This window comes from Triticum urartu, chromosome 2A (assembly GCF_056163025.1).
Source record: "Triticum urartu cultivar PI428250 chromosome 2A, HENAU_Tu73, whole genome shotgun sequence".
In the NCBI taxonomy this organism is placed as follows: domain Eukaryota; kingdom Viridiplantae; phylum Streptophyta; class Magnoliopsida; order Poales; family Poaceae; genus Triticum; species Triticum urartu.
In genome coordinates this window covers 444719278-444736694 of record NC_141874.1, presented here as the reverse complement: position 1 = coordinate 444736694, position 17417 = coordinate 444719278, and the positions used below count along the sequence as shown (strand labels likewise).

Below are 17417 nucleotides of genomic sequence, written 5' to 3'. Positions count from 1 at the left end.
AAAAGCTACAACTATTTTTTTTGTTTTTCTTAAAGTTTATAAAACACACAAGAAGAAAGCATAAAAAAGAGAAAATAAACTAGCATGTATAGTACAGTGAAAAAGTATGAGCACCGACATCTAACAATGAGTGTGTGAACATAAATGTAATGTCGGTGAGAAATATGTACTCCCCCAACTTAGGCTTTTGGCGTAAGTTGGTTTATTGCCACGGATGGCCTGGCGGATATCCATAGTTATAGTTGGGGTCATACTACGATGCAGCGGCTATCGCCTCCTGAGCTGCAGCATGGCGGCGAGCTGCCTCCGCCCTCCTCTCGTACTCATCTGCCTCCTCTCTGGTAATAAAATGTCTTCCTTTTGCCTGATAATCAAAGAAGGCAGGAGCAGGGATAGTAATACGGACAGCCCGACGTCTGTCAAAGATTAAGAGATACTGGAGAGGTGATTCATTCCTCTCGACAAACTGGTGGTGAACCATAGCATTAAAGTTTAGGTAAGCAGGAGGCAATTCAATATCATCATTATGTATGATTACACCAAGAAAATCAGCTAAGCAGGTTGCATAAATTCCTCCATTAAATCTATTATGATGCAACCTACATGCAACAATAGCTCCCAAATTATAAGATTTGTCTCCTAACATAGCACTCCTAAGAATACTAAGGTAAGGGACACACATATGACATGCTTCATCTTTACCATTTATGCACCTACCTATGAAGAGAGCAAAATAATGTATAGCAGGAAAATGAATGCTCCCTATGGTAGCTTGTGCTATGTCTCTAGATTCCCCCAGAGTTATACTAGCAAGAAAATTTCTAAATTCAGATTTTCCGGGTTCACTAGCACTACCCCATTGTGGAAGTTTGCAAGCAGTGGTAAATTCTCTAAGTCCATAGTATAAGATTTTTCATAAAGATCAAACAGGACAGTTGGAGAATTACGTGAAGATGAAAATTCAAACCTCCTCACAAAGGAACTAGTGAGATAGTGGTACTGGCGGCACTTTTCTTTCTCGGAGCTCACAAGATCAGCGTTACGCAAATATGCGTTAAATTCTTCCTTAATTCCTGCTCGATCCATAAATTTTTCCGAAGGCCATTCACAAGGCTGCACTAGAGCGTCCCTTGGTGGCTCATCGTCAGCATCACGCATTGCAAGTCTGGGTCCTTGCTTCCTTGAAGAACCACCTTGGTACATTTTCCTAAACATATTTCTTCCTCTGAAATTTTTAGTAACTTCAAATAAAAGTGAACCAAGCTCAACAAAATTGATAGCAACAACTCCTACAAGTGCCTAGAGCCTATATCATGCATTAGAACTACTTGGAACCATATAAATTTGACATGCAAGCTCAAGAACATGGTCACCTAGGGAGCACAAATTTTTAATGAATAGAGCACTAGAACAAAAATTAATTGGACCAATGGAGGAGTCACATACCAAGGAACAATCCCCCCAAGCAGTTTTGTGAGAGGTGCTTTGAGCAAGGAGATCGAAAATTGCAGCAAAATGAGCTAGAACTCGTGCTAGAGCTGGATGGTGAGTTTTTTGGGAGGAAGAAGAAGTGTGTGGGTGCAGGAATAAGTGGAGGGGAGCCACCGTGGGCCCACGAGGCAGGGGGCGCGCCCTGTAGGGGTGGGCGCGCCCTGGACCCTCATGGCCAGGTGCTTGCTCCCCCTGTTGTGTTCTCAGTGCCAGATATTCTCAAATATTCCAGAAAAAATCGTATTTAAATTTCAAGGCATTTAGAGAACTTTTATTTTCAGGGTATTTTTATATTGCACGGATAATTCAGATAACAGACAGAAAATACTATTTTTATTTATTTAAAATAAATAACAGAAAGTAAAAGGAGGGTACAGAAGGTTGTGCCTTCTAGTTTCATCCATATCATGCTCATCAAAAGGAATCCACTAATAAGGTTGATCAAGTCTTGTTAATGAACTCATTTCGAATAACATGGAACCGGAGAAATTTCGAATAACACTATGTTACCTCAATGGGGATATGCACATCCCCAATAATAAGAATATCATATCTCTTTTTGACAGTAGGTAGAGGAAATTCAAAACGTCCAATAATAATCGATGGAATTTTTCCAATAGAGTTGATACTATGAACTTGAGATTGTTTCCTCGGAAAGTGTACCGTATGCTCATTACCATTGACATGAAAAGTGACATTGCCTTTGTTGCAATCAATAACAGCCCCTACAGTATTCAAAAAGGGTCTTCCAAGAATAATAGACATACTATCGTCCTCGGAAATATCAAGAATAATAAAGTACGTTAAAATAGTAGTGTTTGCAACTACAACAGGCACATCTTCACAAATACCGACAGGTATAGCAATTGATTTATCAGCCATTTGCAAAGATATTTCAGTAGGTGTCAACTTATTCAAATCAAGTCTATGATATAAAGAGAGAGGCATAACACTAACGCCGGCTCCAAGATCACATAAAGCAGTTTTAACATAATTCCTTTTAATGGAGCATGGTATAGTGGGTACTCCTGGATCTCCAAGTTTCTTTGGTATTCCACCTTTAAAAGTATAATTAGCAATCATGGTGGAAATTTCAGCTTCCGGTATCTTTCTTTTATTAGTAACAATTTCTTTCATGTACTTAGCATAAGGATTCATTTTAAGCATATCAGTTAATCGCATATGCAAAAAGATAGGTCTAATTATTTCAGAAAAACGCTCAAAATCCTCATCATCCTTTTTCTTGGATGGTTTGGGAGGAAAAGGCATGGGTTTCTGAATCCAAGGCTCTCTTTCCTTATCGTGTTTCCTAGCAACAAAGTCTTTCTTATCATAACGTTGATTCTTTGATTGTGGGTTATCAAGATCAACAGCAGGTTCAATTTCTATATCATTATCATTGCTAGGTTGGGCATCAACATGAACATTATCATTAACATTATCACTAGTTTCAGGTTCATTACCAGATTGTGTTTCAGCATCAGAAATAGAAATATCATTTGTATTCTCAGGTGTTTCAGCAATAGGTTCACTAGAAGCATGCAAAGTCCTATCATTTTTCTTTTTCTTCCTTTTAGAAGGACTAGGTGCATCTATATTATTTCTGTGAGAATCTTGCTCAATTCTCTTAGGGTGGCCTTCAGGATACAGAGGTTCCTGAGTCATTCTACCAGTTCTAGTAGCCACTCTAACAGCATAATCATTATTCTTACTATTCAATTCATTGAGCAAATCATTTTGAGCCTTAAGTACTTGTTCTACTTGAGTGGTAACCATAGAAGCATGTTTACTAATAAGTTTAAGTTCACCTTTGACATCAGCCATATAATCACCCAAGTGTTCAAGCATATTTGAATTGTATTTCAATTGTCTACCAAAATAAGCATTAAAATATTCTTGCTTCACCATAAAATTATCAAACTCATCTAAGCATTGGCTAGCAAACTTAGTAAGAGGGATTTCAGCTTTATCATATCTATAGAGAGAATTTACCTTTACTACCTGTGTTGGGTTATCAAGACCATGTATTTCTTCAATAGGTAATGGATTAAGATCATATGTTTCTTCAACAGGCGGTAAATTAAGACCATGTATTTCTTCAATAGGAGGTAAATTCTTAACATCTTCAGCTTTAATACCTTTTTATTTCATAGATTTCTTTGCCTCTTGCATATCTTTAGGACTGAGAAATAGAATACCCCTCTTCTTCAGAATTGGTTTGGGAATAGGCTCAGAAATTGGCTCCGAAGGTGTCCAATTATTTTCATTTGTCAACATATTATTCAATAGAATTTTAGCTTCATCCGGTGTCCTTTCCCTGAAAACAGAACCGGCACAACTATCCAGGTAATCTCTGGAGGCATCGGTTAGTCCATTATAAAAGATATCAAGTATTTCATTTTTCTTAAGAGGATGATCAGGCAAAGCATTAAGTAATTGGAGAAGCCTCCCCCAAGCTTGTGGGAGACTCTCTTCTTCAATTTGCGCAAAATTATATATATCCCTTAAAGCAGCCTGTTTCTTATGAGCAGGGAAATATTTAGCAGAGAAGTAATAAATCATATCCTGGGGACTACGCACACAACCAGGATCAAGAGAATTAAACCATATCTTAGCATCACCCTTTAATGAGAATGGAAATATTTGAAGGATATAAAAGTAATGAGTTCTCTCATCAGTCGTGAACAGGGTGGCTATATCATTCAATTTAGTAATATGTGCCACAACAGTTTTAGATTCATAGCCATGAAAAGGATCAGATTCAACCAAAGTAATTATATCAGGATCAACAGAGAATTCATAATCCTTATCGGTAACACAGATAGGTGAAGTAGCAAAAGCAGGGTCAGGTTTCATTCTAGCATTTAGAGATTGCTTGTTCCATTTAGCTAATAACCTCTTAAGTTCGTATCTATCTTTGCAAGCTAAAATAGCTAAAGAAGCTTCTTCGTCAAAAACATAACCCTTAGGAATAATAAGTGATTCTTCATCATCACTTTCATCAATATTATCAGATTCAATATTTTCAATCTCTCTAGCCCTAGCAAGTTGTTCATCAAGATACAGAGGTTCCTGAGTCATTCTACCAGTTCTATTAGCCACTCTAACAGCATAATCATTATTCTTACTATTCAATTCATTGAGAAAATCATTTTGAGCCTTAAGTACTTGTTCTACTTGAGTGGTAACCATAGAAGCATGTTTACTAATAAGTTTAAGTTCACCTTTGACATTAGCCATATAATCACCCAAGTGTTCAAGCATATTTGAATTGTATTTCAATTGTCTACCAAAATAAGCATTAAAATCTTCTTGCTTCACCATAACATTATCAAACTCATCTAAGCATTGGCTAGCAAACTTAGTAAGAGGGATTTCAGCTTTATCATATCTATAGAGAGAATTTACCTTTACTACCTGTGTCGGGTTATCAAGACCATGTATTTCTTCAATAGGTAATGGATTAAGATCATATGTTTCTTCAACGGGCGGTAAATTTAGACCATTTATTTCTTCAATAGGAGGTAAATTCTAAACATCTTCAGCTTTAATACCTTTTTCTTTCATAGATTTCTTTGCCTCTTGCATATCTTCAGGACTGAGAAATAGAACACCTCTTTTATTCAGAGTTGGTTTAGGAATAGGCTCAGGAGCTGGCTCAGGAAGTGTCCAATTATTTTTATTTGTCAATATATTATTCAATAGAATTTCAGCTTCATCCGGTGTTCTTTCCCTAAAAACAGAACCAGCACAACTATTCAGGTAATCTCTGGAAGCATCGGTTAGTCCATTATAAAAGATATCAAGTATTTCATTTTTCTTAAGAGGATGATCAGGCAAAGCATTAAGTAACTTGAGAAGCCTCCCCCAAGATTGTGGGAGACTCTCTTCTTCAATTTGCACAAAATTATATATATCCCTCAAAGCAACTTGTTTCTTATGAGCAGGGAAATATTTAGCAGAGAAGTAATAAATCATATCCTGGGGACTACACACACAACCAGGATCCAGAGAATTGAACCATATCTTAGCATCACCCTTTAATGAGAACGAAAATATTTGAAGGATATAAAGGTAGCGAGATTTCTCATCATTAGTGACAGGGTGGCTATATCATTTAATTTAGTAAGATGTGCCACAACAGTTTCAGATTCATAGACATGAAAAGGATCAGATTCAACCAAAGTAATTATATCAGGATCAACAGAGAATTCATAATCCTTATCAGTAACACAGATAGGTGAAGTAGCAAAAGCAGGGTCAGGTTTCATTCTAGCATTAAGAGATTGCTGCTTCCATTTAGCTAATAACTTCTTGAGCTCATATCTATCTTTGCAAGCTAAAATAGCTAGAGCAGCTTCTTTTTCCAAAACATAACCCTCAGGAATAACAGGCGATTCATATTTATCAGGGGGGAGTCTTCATCATCACTTTCATCAATGTTATCAGTTTCAATAATTTCATTCTCTCTAACCCTAGCAAGTTGTTCATCAAGAAATTCACCAAGTGGCACAGTAGTATCAATCATAGAAGTAGTTTCATCATAAGTATCATGCATAGCAAAAGTGGCATCATCAATAACATGCGACATATCAGAACGAATAGCAGAAGCAGGTCTAGGTGTCGCAAGCTTACTCAAAATAGAAGGTGAATCAAGTGCAGACCTAGATGGCAGTTCCTTACCTCCCCTCGTAGTTGAGGGATATCTTTTTATTTTCTCGTCTTTCAAGTTCTTCATGGTGACCAGCAGATATAAATCCCAAGTGACTCAAAGAATAGAGCTATGCTCCCCGGCAACGGCGCCAGAAAATAGTCTTGATAACCCACAAGTATAGGAGATCGCAACAGTTTTCGAGGGTAGAGTATTCAACCCAAATTTATTGATTCTACACAAGGGGAGTCAAAGAATATTCTCAATTATTAGCAGTTGAGTTGTCAATTCAACCACACCTGGATAACTTAGTATCTGCAGCAAAGTATTTAGTAGCAAAGTAATATGGAAGTAACGGTAACGATAACAAAAGTAACGGTAGCAAAAGTAATATTTTTGGTGTTTTGTAGTGATTGTAATAGTAGCAACATAAAAGTAAATAAACGGAGAACAATATGTGAAAAGCTCGTAGGCATTGGATCGATGATGGAGAATTATGCCGGATGCGGTTCATCATGTAACAGTCATAACATAGGGTGACACAAAACTAGCTCCAATTCATCAATGTAATGTAGGCATGTATTCCGAATATAGTCATACGTGCTTATGAAAAAGAACTTGCATGATATCTTTTGTCCTACCCTCCCGTGGTAGCGGGGCGCTACCTCTTGAGAACTGCGTTGGTTTTCCCCGGAGAGGAAGGGATGATGCAGCAAAGTAGCGTAAGTATTTCCCTCAGTTTTTGAGAACTAAGGTATCAATCCAGTAAGAGGCTACGCGCGAGTCCCTCGTGCCTGCACAAAACAAATAAATCCTCGCAACCAACGCGAATAGGGGTTGTCAATACCTACACAGCCACTTACGAGAGTGAGATCTGATAGATATGATAAGATAATTTTTTTGGTATTTTTGTAATAAATATGCAAAGTAAAATAAATGCAAAGTAAAAAAGCAAAGGAAATAACTAAGTAGTAGGAGATTAATATGATAAAGATAGACCCGGGGGTCATAAGTTTCATTAGTGGCTTCTCTCGAGAGAAATTAACAGAATTGAGCATAGTCATGAGAATATCTAGGTATGGTCATGTATATAGGAATCACGTCCGAGACAAGTAGACCGACTCCTGCCTGCATCTACTACTATTACTCCACTCATCGACCGCTATCCAGCATGCATCTAGAGTATTAAGTTAAAAACAGAGTAACGCCTTAAGCAAGATGACATGATGTTGAGGGATAGACTCATGCAATATGATGAAAACCCCATCTTGTTATCCTCGATGGCAACAATACAATACGTGCCTTGCTGCCCCTACTGTCACTGGGAAAGGACACCGCAAGATTGAACCCAAAACTAACCACTTCTCCCATTGCAAGAAAGATCAATCTAGTAGGCCAAACCAAACTGATAATTCGAAGAGACTTGCAAATATAACCAATCATACACAAAAGAATTCAGAGAAGATTCAAATATTGTTCATAGATAGACTTGATCATAAACCCACAATTCATCGGTCTCAACAAACACACCGTAAAAAGAAGATTACATCGAATAGTTCTCCACAAGAGAGGGGGAGAACATTGTATTGAGATCCAAAAAGAGAGAAGAAGCCATCTAGCTAATAACTATGGACCCGTAGGTCTGAGGTAAACTACTCACACTTCATCGGAGGGGCTATGGTGTTGATGTAGAAGCCCTCCGTGATCGATGCCCCCTCCGGTGGAGCTCCGAAACAGGCTCCAAGATGGGATCTCGTGGATACAGAAAGTTGCGGCAGTGGAATTAGGTTTTTGACTCCCGTATCTGATCGTTTGGGGGTACGCAGGTATATATAGGAGGAAGGAGTACGTCGGTGGAGCAACAGGGGGGCCACGAGGGTGGAGGGCGCGCCTGGGGGGGGGGGGGGGTAGGCGTGCCCCCTACCTCGTGGCCTCCTCTTTTGTGTCTTGACGTAGGGTCCAAGTCTCCTGGGTCTTGTTCGTTGAGAAAATCACGTTCCCGAAGGTTTCATTCCATTTGGACTCCGTTTGATATTCCTTTTTTTCGAAACCCTAAAACAGGCAAAAAACAGCAATTCTGGGCTGGGCCTCCGATTAATAGGTTAGTCCCAAAAATAATATAAAAATGGATAATAAAGCTCAATAATGTCCAAAACAGTAGATAATATAGTATGGAAAAATCAAGATACGTTGAAGACGTATCAAGCATCCCCAATCTTAATTCCTGCTCGTCCTCGAATAGGTAAATAATAAAAACAGAATTTTTAAAGAATACTTTAGAGAGAAAACTTAAGCTAAAAATGCAACCAAAACAATAAGAATAAGAAAAGGGGAATCGGAGAAGATTACCTCAACCAACTTGGGAATTGGTGATTTGAGAAATTGGAGATTGGGAAGGAATTTGGTGATTTGAGAGTGAGAAACGGCGTCCTCTGTTCGTCGGCTGAGGAAGGATTTTGGCTCCTGGTGAGACACGGCGTCGCATATGGCTGTGGCATCTCATCCGCTGCTCTCTTGCTCCTTCTCCGTCGCCTCCCCGAACCAACCAATCCTTCGACTCCTTCGCCGCCCTCTGAAATCCTCCACCTCCAAATGCTTCCTCCATTCCCCGCGGCGACGTAACCAACCAGCCGCCCGCCAGCCAGACGACGACGAGCATGACGGGGAAGAGGATATGTGGAGCCCGGCTACCAGCCCCTCCGGAGCCCACCTCGTCGATACCCTGAATGACGAAAAGGGCGGCCACGGATGGGATCCACCCAATGGCGACGGCGCAGAGGAGGGAGAGCAGCTCCAAGAATACGAGGTGGGTGAGTGGGATCCACCTGCCAGCCCGTCACGAGCGCAGGCCCAGGAACAGCTTCGACAAGAGGAGGAGGAGGAGGAGGAAGAAGATGAAGACGGCGGGGACTGCCCGTGGCTGGACGCGAGCTACTTCTTGCGAAGCCAAGAAGGGGCAAGCACCAACACCACTGCAGAAATGGAAGAAATTCTCGCCTTTGCGAGGAGCCCAGTGGCGGCGGACGGCCCTGGGCTCGCTGGGTTCTTGGCTGGTTACAGCCGCGGTGCACTCGACGAGGACGAGTGCGTGGAGTTGATGAGGAGGATGGGTGAGGAGCGCCTGGCGTTGGGGTGCCTCCACTTGTTCCGGTGGATGCGGGCGCCCGAGGAGCGGCCGATTTCGTTGTCGCCGCAGGCATGGTTGGTGGCTCTCGTGGTGCTTGGACGGGCACGGATGGCCGATGAAATCTTGGAGATTCTGGGAAGTTTGCCGCCGGAGAGAGGATTTCGTGAGGCGGTTCTGTACAATGCTGCAATGTCTGGTGTTGCCTACTGTGGAAGGTGAGCACTGTCTTGATTGGTGTGACAGGGAGTGATGAGTGATCATATTAGTTTCATTCATGCTATCACTTTTGCAAGATTACTTAGGAGTTAGTAGTTACTTATTGACCGACTTAGATCGAAGTGACTTTTATCTACTTCCCTATTTCTAAATGGCATTTCCATTAACCTTTTCCTACATTACAAAAGAAAAAGGATTAAGCATATTGTTAGTTATTGATCAACAGAGGATCCAAGTCAGTTTGATTTGCTCCGCTATCTGTAAATTCTTTGGTATGAACTTCATCGTTATCTTGGGATGCAAATTAAGAAAACTACGAGCAACATATTTATAATAGATGTGCTAGCATGAGAATTGTTCATTGATAGGTTTGCATAGTTTCAAGTCTTTATGGTTTTTGCTCTGTCCTAACTAAGCATGAACACCAATGGAGATTCTAACATGCTACATTTCTTCTGTGGTAAGCTATGTATTATTTGGTGTGATGAACATTTTTCTACTCGCTCCAGATATGATGATGCCTGGAAAATATTCGAGAGTATGGAGAAGAACAATGTCCAACCTGACCACATAACATCCTCGATCATGTTAATGGTAATGAAGAGGCGCAAGGCATCAGCCAAGGATTCATGGGAGTTCTTCCAACGAATGAACAGAAAAGGTGTCAAGTGGAGCTTGGGTGTCTCTGCTTCTCTAATTAAGATATTTTGTGATGAGGGGCTGAAGAAAGAAGCTCTTATCTTCCAATCAGAAATGGAGAAGAGAGGAATTCCGTCAAACACGAGCATTTATAACGCAATAATGAATGTATATTGCAAATGCAGTCAAATTGAAGAAGCTGAGGGGCTCTTTGCTGAGATGAAAGAGAGAGGCTTAAAACCAACAAGGGTGACTTATAATATCCTTATGGATGCTTACAGTAGAAGATTGCAGCCAGAAGTTGTTGAATCGTTACTTCTGGAGATGCACGATTTGGGATTTCAGCCAAATGCTAGGTCATACAACTGCCTCATAAGTGCCTATGGGCGGCAGAAAAAAATGATCGAAAAGGCTGAAGATGCTTTCCTGAGGATGAAGAAAGGTGACATCAAGGCAACATCTTCCTCATACACATCACTGATTTGTGCATATGCAGTGAGTGGACAGTATGAAAAAGCTCACACTGCATATTTAGATATGAAAAGAGAAGGACTTAAACCTTCCTTAGAAACATATACAGCTTTGCTTGACATATTTAGGAGGGCTGGTAACATAGAGAAGTTAATGGAGACATGGAAATCAATGACCGATGAAAAGGTTGGATGCACTAGAGTCACATTTCACATGGTACTTGATGGTTTGGCGAAACATGGGTTGTATGTTCAGGCAAGAGATGTAATATGTGAGTTTGGAAACATAGGTTTACCTCCTACGGCGATGACCTACAACATATTGATGAATGCTTATGCAAACGGAGGACAGCATTACAAATTGCCCCAACTCCTGAAAGAGATGTCTACTCTGGAACTAAAACCAGATTCAGTTACATATTCTACAATGATATACGCATATGCTCGCGTCCGTGACTTTTCGAGAGCATTCTATTACCACAAACAGATGGTTCGAAATGGACAACTGCCTGATGCTAAGTCATACAGAAAGCTGTTGAATACCTTGGATGTGAAATCTGCAAGGGAAAACATAAAGGATAAGAGTGCCATTGCAGGAGTTGTAAAAGGAAAATCTAGCTTAAAGCATAGGAAGGAAAAGAAGGATGAATTTTGGAAGAACAGTAAAAGGAGGTCTATGACCCAAGTTAATGGATACCAGAGAAAAAGATTTTTGTGATGTTTTACTAAGTGCAAGTTTCATTGTCTTTACAGTACTCATACCTTATGTTATACCATGGTCTCCATGCTTTAATTCTCTTGAATTGTTCAGGATTTTAGGTCAGAAACTATGAAGCGTGTTATTAATTCCATAAAAATTCACTTTGACTGTCTGACTGATTTCATGATCTGAATACACTTGATTTTGCTTTTTAAATTGCTTGAGCTTGAATAATATCCAGTTAAATGAACTTCAGATGTTTGTTATTTTTATCATGAGAGGACTTTTAAACTGCTCTTTTAGGCTTTCTGATGTTCAAACTAGAATATGATACAATGAAAAGATGCCATTTGGATCTTATGAACAGATTATGTTTTCTTTTTGAATCAAAGGGAAAATCCCCAGTTCCATCCAGTTTTATTTTTGCAGCTTCGTCGTATAGAGGAAGATAATTTTGGTTTCAATCTGCACATTCTCTATTTCCTAATTAGACAGGAGAATTTGTAATCTTTTTTTTTCTTTTGAGAAAAGGCAAAGGCCAGCTTTTTTATAGAACACTTAACAGAGGTCCCCACCGGGGGTTTATATTCTTTTTTTCACTATTGTAAACAAAGACGTGAGAATGTCATTTCTCCTACAAGAACACCAGCTACTGTATTGTTGCACAGTACACATTGAGATTGTTTTCACTTTACTATTCCCTCTGTTCACAAATATAAGATGTTCTACATATTTCAATATAGACTACATACGGACTAAAATGAGTGAACAAACACATTAAAACGTGTCTATATACATTTGATTCAGAAAAATATGAATGAAGGGAGTATTACACAGTACACATCGGCCTCATTTGAATCCATATGGTTCCAGGGATTGCTTTCCTGTTGCCATTGATTTCTTACAGTCATGGTGGAAAGTCCAGCAATAAGGCAGTTTTCGTTGATGTAATCTTCAAGGTACTCTTTTTTGTGCTACTCATTTCACCAAACCCATCTATTTCTTTACTTTCAATTCCCATTTGAGACCAAGAGCCTTCTAATCTGCTGGAGGGTCAACCATGATCGATTTGAGACCAACATCTCTGCATCCATGGCTCTTTGCCAAAATGCTTCTTTCTTTGTTTCATCTAGAGTTGTAGGCTCCTCTATTCCCAACATACACAAATTGTCATATTCGAGGTCTAGCTCAGAGGGAGACGTGTTATCCAGCAAATTCCTGAACGGAACTGCTCTGCACACTATGAATGATATGCACGACCATTGCACGATGCCCCATCCTGCGGTGCGCAGCTGTTTGGTGCCATGCATGGACGGCTTGGTAGGCTTGTCGTCCAAAAAATCGTCTGCAGAGCTCATTCCTGAATGTTACGGTAACCTTGTGGTCCAGCACTGAACTCTCTGGGCTCACGTCATACCCACCCATTATGCCAGGTTGTGGCACCGTTGGGGTTGACGGGGTGCTAGGAGTAGCCTCAGCTGCAGTTCCACTTGCTTCTGCTTCTGGTGTGTAAGAGCATCTCCGTCCGTCCCCCAGAAAGCCCCAAGGAGCACTTTTTGGGCGCGGGTGGACGAAAAAAGTCCCACTCGCGTCCCCACGAGCTCGACTAGCGCCGGATTTGGCTAAATTTCGGCCGTGAACCCACCCCAAACCCAGGATCCTGGGGAGCTGGGAAGGAGAGAGATGGTTTTGCATGTCATTTGACCCACCGTCAGCCTCCCACTCCCTCTCTCCTCACTTTTCCTCCGGGGCCCACCCACGCACCAACTCCCAAACTGCCCCCCACCCCCCACCCATCCAGCAAAATTAGCGCCGGCAAATCTTCATCTGGCGCAAAAATCGTCTCAGGGGAAGGGGGGTGAGGGGCATAACGGCTGGAGATGCTCTAACATGAAGTCTTCTCCTTCTCTTGCCCACCAACTCCCACGCCTGTGCAGAACGCCTGGGGGCTCAACTACTGAGAAACTCCCCGCCCCACCCACCCCCTCACCCACCCAGCAAAATTAGCGCTGACAAATCTTCATCTGGTGCAAAAATCGTCTCGGATGAGAGAAGGGGGGGGGGGGGGTGAGGGGCATAATAGCTGGAGATGCTCTAACATGAAGTCTTCTCCTTCTCTTGCCCACCAACTCCCACGCCCGTGCAGAACGTCTGGGGGGCTCAACTACTGGGCAACTCTTCATCTGGTGCAAAAATCGTCTCGGGGGAGGGAGGGGGGAGGGGTGAGGGGCATAACGGCTAACATGAAGACTGCGGAGTGTGCTCAGATCTCATTGTTGCCTCCAATGGTTAAAGTGGTTAGGATAGTTTCCGATCGAAATTGTTTCTGAATCTGGTTTTATAGGGTATCGTAAGAAATTTTTTACATCGAAACACAATTTGATCTGAGTCCAACCAATAGGATGCAGTATATGATATGGTATTACTAATAGGTAATTGCTTCAAAAGAAAATGTGATTGAAGTATGACCAAATTAGAAAGGTTTAAGCATACAAGTCAATTGTTTAATATTGCTACATAAAATAAGTGTTTTAAATTCTTCATTAGCAGATAAGATACATACATTCAGGAGTCTTTAAAATCACTAGCAATGTTGTCAGATATGAGCATTCAAGGTACTTGGCCATCAAATTGGTGCACACAAATGTAGGAACACAGTCCTCTAACCTATCGCTGAGTATTTCATGAGGCGAAGGGGAGTTTAGTAATTCAGGCTCCAGATAACCAATATAAATCTTCATCAGGTTCAGAATGCAACGATATATTATAAACTAAATCCTCTAGCATCACGTATATTTCATCTCTCTCTGGATGATTCCGGTCTTCCACGAGGAATACATGAACTATATCTTTCAGTTCAATCCAACTGCACCCTGGTTCCTTTTTCACATCGAGACTTCTCAATCTTGTTCTTACCTTCACAACATCTTCCCACTTCCCCAATTTAGCATAGATATTAGACATGGCAACATAGGCAGATATATGCTCTGTGCCCATGCAAAGCAACTTCTCAGCAACTTTCTCACCCATCTCCAAGTCCATCGAATACCAGCAGGCAGTGAGTAAGGCTCCCCATACCACTCTATCTGCTGGCACAGGCATTTCAGAGATGAACTTCTCAGCTTCTCTGATACGTCCAGTCCGACCGAGAAGATCGACAGCACAGGTATAATGCTCCACAGTTGGTACTAGTCCATAGCTTTCCATAGAGTGGAAGAACCTCATCCCCTTGTTAACTAAACCAGCACGAGCACTAGCCATAAGGAGGCCCAAAAAAGTGATCTCATTGGGATTGATATGATGCTTCAACATCCTCCCAAATTCTACTATAGCTTCCAGCCATTGACCATTCTGCGCAAGCCCATTGATGAGTGATGTCCAAGAAGCGACATTTGGTGATGCAATGCAACAAAATGCGCTACGTGCATCACTGACACACCCACATTTCAAGTACATATCCACAAGGGCTGTCCCGACATAACTATTGGACTCGAATGGAGTCTTGCAGAGGTGAGCATGAACCATTTTGCCTTGCTCAATGGTTCCAACAGCAGCACAGGCGTGCAATAGAGCAGGGAATGTTGACGGGCTGCATACAATTGGCAATCGACACATGGCCACAAATAGTTTTAGAGCTTCTGAAGGATGATCATTCTGAACGTAACCAGAAATCATAGAATTCCATGTTATCGTGTTTCCTTCATCCTTAATTTGCTCAAATAGCTTCAGTCCATCCTCCAACTTCCCATTCTGTAAAAGAACTGACATCATGGAGTTTAAGGTCACGATATTTCTCCGAGGCATCTTTTCAAACATCCTCTGACAATCATCTAGTCTCCCTTCAATACCATACAGTTTAATCATCAGATTGTAGGAACCCGAATCATGCTCTGGCATCTTCTGGAAAACTATCTTTGCTTCCTCCGTCCTATGCATTGATATAAGCCCCCCAATCAATGCATTGGATGTGATCAAGGACGGCTTTTCCAGGTCGCTGTAAACCAGCAAGGCATCACCAACAGCATCAGAAGTGCAGTAAAGATCCACAAGAGCACTGGTGATTAACTTGTCGGTATCAAACCCGCTTCGAACCAAACAGCTATGAACGGATCTCCCAAAATCCAACGCTCCCATCTTTACGCAGGCCCTCAAAACACTGTCGAAAGTGAATTCATTCGGCCTCACTCCATCATCGGCTAACATCTGAACAAATAACCAAATCGCTCTGCGACAGCACTCGCCCGCTCCTCGTGCATGGCCCGATATAACAGCGGTCCACGCAAACACGTCACGAGGCGCAGGCATCCTCTCGAGAAGACCCAGGGCGTCATCCGGCAGGTTGAACCTCACAAGCGCGACGACCATCGGGCTCCACATTCGCTCATTCCTCGGATGAAGGGACTCGAAGAGCGTGTGAGATGCGTGCAGATCAAAGCACGAGGAGTAGAAGTCGAGCAGAGAAGGCCCCACGACCTCGAAGCTCTCAGACCCGGACTTGACCACCTGGCAGTGCACCTGTGCCCCTACCCGAAGGAGGCGGCCGCGGGCACAGGCGCCAAGCACCGACGCGAAGGTGGCCTCGCTGGGGCTTACCCCCGAGCGGTGCATGCGCGTGGCGGCGTCGAGCGCGTCCAGTACGCTCCCGCGCCGCGCGTGGCCTGCGACCATGGCGTTCCAGGTGACCACAGTCCGGCGCGGCATTCCGTCGAACAGCCTGCGCGCGGCCGCGGTGTCGCCGCTACTGAGCAGAGCAGTGAGCCGCATGTTCTGCGTGGTGACGGACGCATCTTCGTCAGGCTGGGTCGATGAGTGCCGCGGTGACAGCCTGCTTGCGGGGGTAGCCGGCGGTCTTGGTCTGCACAAGGCGAAAGGTCTGGACCTCGAGAGCATGCGGTAGTCTCGCTAAGGCTTGGAGGGCGCTGCGTACTGGCGAGTTAGCCGTGCGGGCGTAACTTCTTCTCTCAAGAAATAAAGAGTATAATTTTCGTCCTCGATCCCACATAAATGGTCTCTCAACTTTAAAACCCACAAACCTTAGTCCTTCAATTATTGATACCGAATTTTTTCATCACTCGAGTAAATCTGGATGCTTTCGTGACATGAATTTTTTTTTTTGTTTTTGCTGAAGTGCTGACATGATTTTGACTATACCTCACCACATCATCGTCCATCTCACCTTTCTCTTCTAGCCTGCTCCAACTTCATCAGCTAGTTGTCGAGCACAGCGACGTGCCACCTCATGCTTGACTCCCCGGTAGATCTTTTGCCTTTCTTCTCACTCTAACGTGATCGCTAGGACACCACCCATTCCACCCCTGCACCTAGCGCTACGACTCGTGCAATTGAGCAGGAAATCATCCTCGGAGCACATCAGGCCCGTCCGCTGCGCCGGACCTTCCAATGCCACCAACATAGCCCTCCTCAATTTCTCCTCCTTGCGCCATTCGATTCTAATCATTGTGCGTTTCTTCTTCCCCGAGACTCGGTCACATTCTCGTCTTGTATAGAGAGAACACGAGTGATGCTTGTTTCACGCCGTCGTCTCTTGTGCACACAACAACCTTGACGAGCCAAATCCCCATGTGCAGGCGTGTAAACCACACAGAAGGAATCAATGCAGGAGGCCCTAAGTCACCGACACCCAAATCGTCTTCTCCGACTCTGGTAACCACCACCACATCATGATCGATCACCTCCTCCAGCAAACTCTGAATCTCCTTGTCGGCTTTCCTAAGGTCGATGTGGTCCTACCGAAGCCCCGTGTGTCCTACCCGAACAGCCCCTCACCCTTGAGCTCACCCATCGTAATCACATCTAAGGAGGCTTACATGCTCTAGGTAAGCCCCCTGTTGGGTATCCCCTCTTCCCAAGCCTCCCAGTGGGTCTAGTTTGATGCCCGCATCACGCCGCCCTTCACTGGAAAGTTTTCACGGTGAAACTTCGGCCATCTCGCGTGCCCATGCTTGCTTCCCCAGCTACGCAACTCTCCCCGTTAACGCCTTGACTGCCGTGCCCACACACTCGCTGGCATTCCTCGATGCTACAAAATGTGACTCAAGTACCCCCGAGGCACCCTGGCACAGTCGGAATCTCAGGGCCTACACACAATTAGAAGACTCCTGA

At 42.8% G+C, this 17417-nt stretch overlaps 2 protein-coding genes across 2 annotated transcripts; one reads left to right on the top strand and one right to left on the bottom strand.

Moving 5' to 3' along the window:
- The first annotated feature begins 8578 nt into the window (after positions 1-8578).
- EMB1006 (Pentatricopeptide repeat (PPR) superfamily protein) lies at positions 8579-11466 on the top strand. The gene is made up of 2 exons (XM_048701429.2): positions 8579-9484; positions 9995-11466. Exons 1-2 carry the CDS (start codon positions 8628-8630, stop codon positions 11310-11312), a joined length of 2175 nt encoding a protein of 724 aa, XP_048557386.2. The 5' UTR covers positions 8579-8627; the 3' UTR covers positions 11313-11466.
- Positions 11467-13787: 2321 nt separating this feature from the next.
- Positions 13788-17092, bottom strand: LOC147985407 (pentatricopeptide repeat-containing protein At2g13600-like). The gene has a single exon (XM_087544072.1). It carries the CDS (start codon positions 16182-16184, stop codon positions 14004-14006), a length of 2181 nt encoding a protein of 726 aa, XP_087400198.1. The 5' UTR covers positions 16185-17092; the 3' UTR covers positions 13788-14003.
- Between the last annotated feature and the right edge of the window lie 325 nt (positions 17093-17417).

Coding starts and splice junctions, on each gene's coding strand:
- EMB1006 (XM_048701429.2), top strand. CDS start 8,628: ATGGCTGTGGCATCTCATCCGCTGCTCTCTTGCTCCTTCTCCGTCGCC. Junction 9,485..9,994: donor GGTGTTGCCTACTGTGGAAG/GTGAGCACTGTC, acceptor TACTCGCTCCAG/ATATGATGATGCCTGGAAAA.
- LOC147985407 (XM_087544072.1), bottom strand. CDS start 16,184: ATGCTCTCGAGGTCCAGACCTTTCGCCTTGTGCAGACCAAGACCGCCG.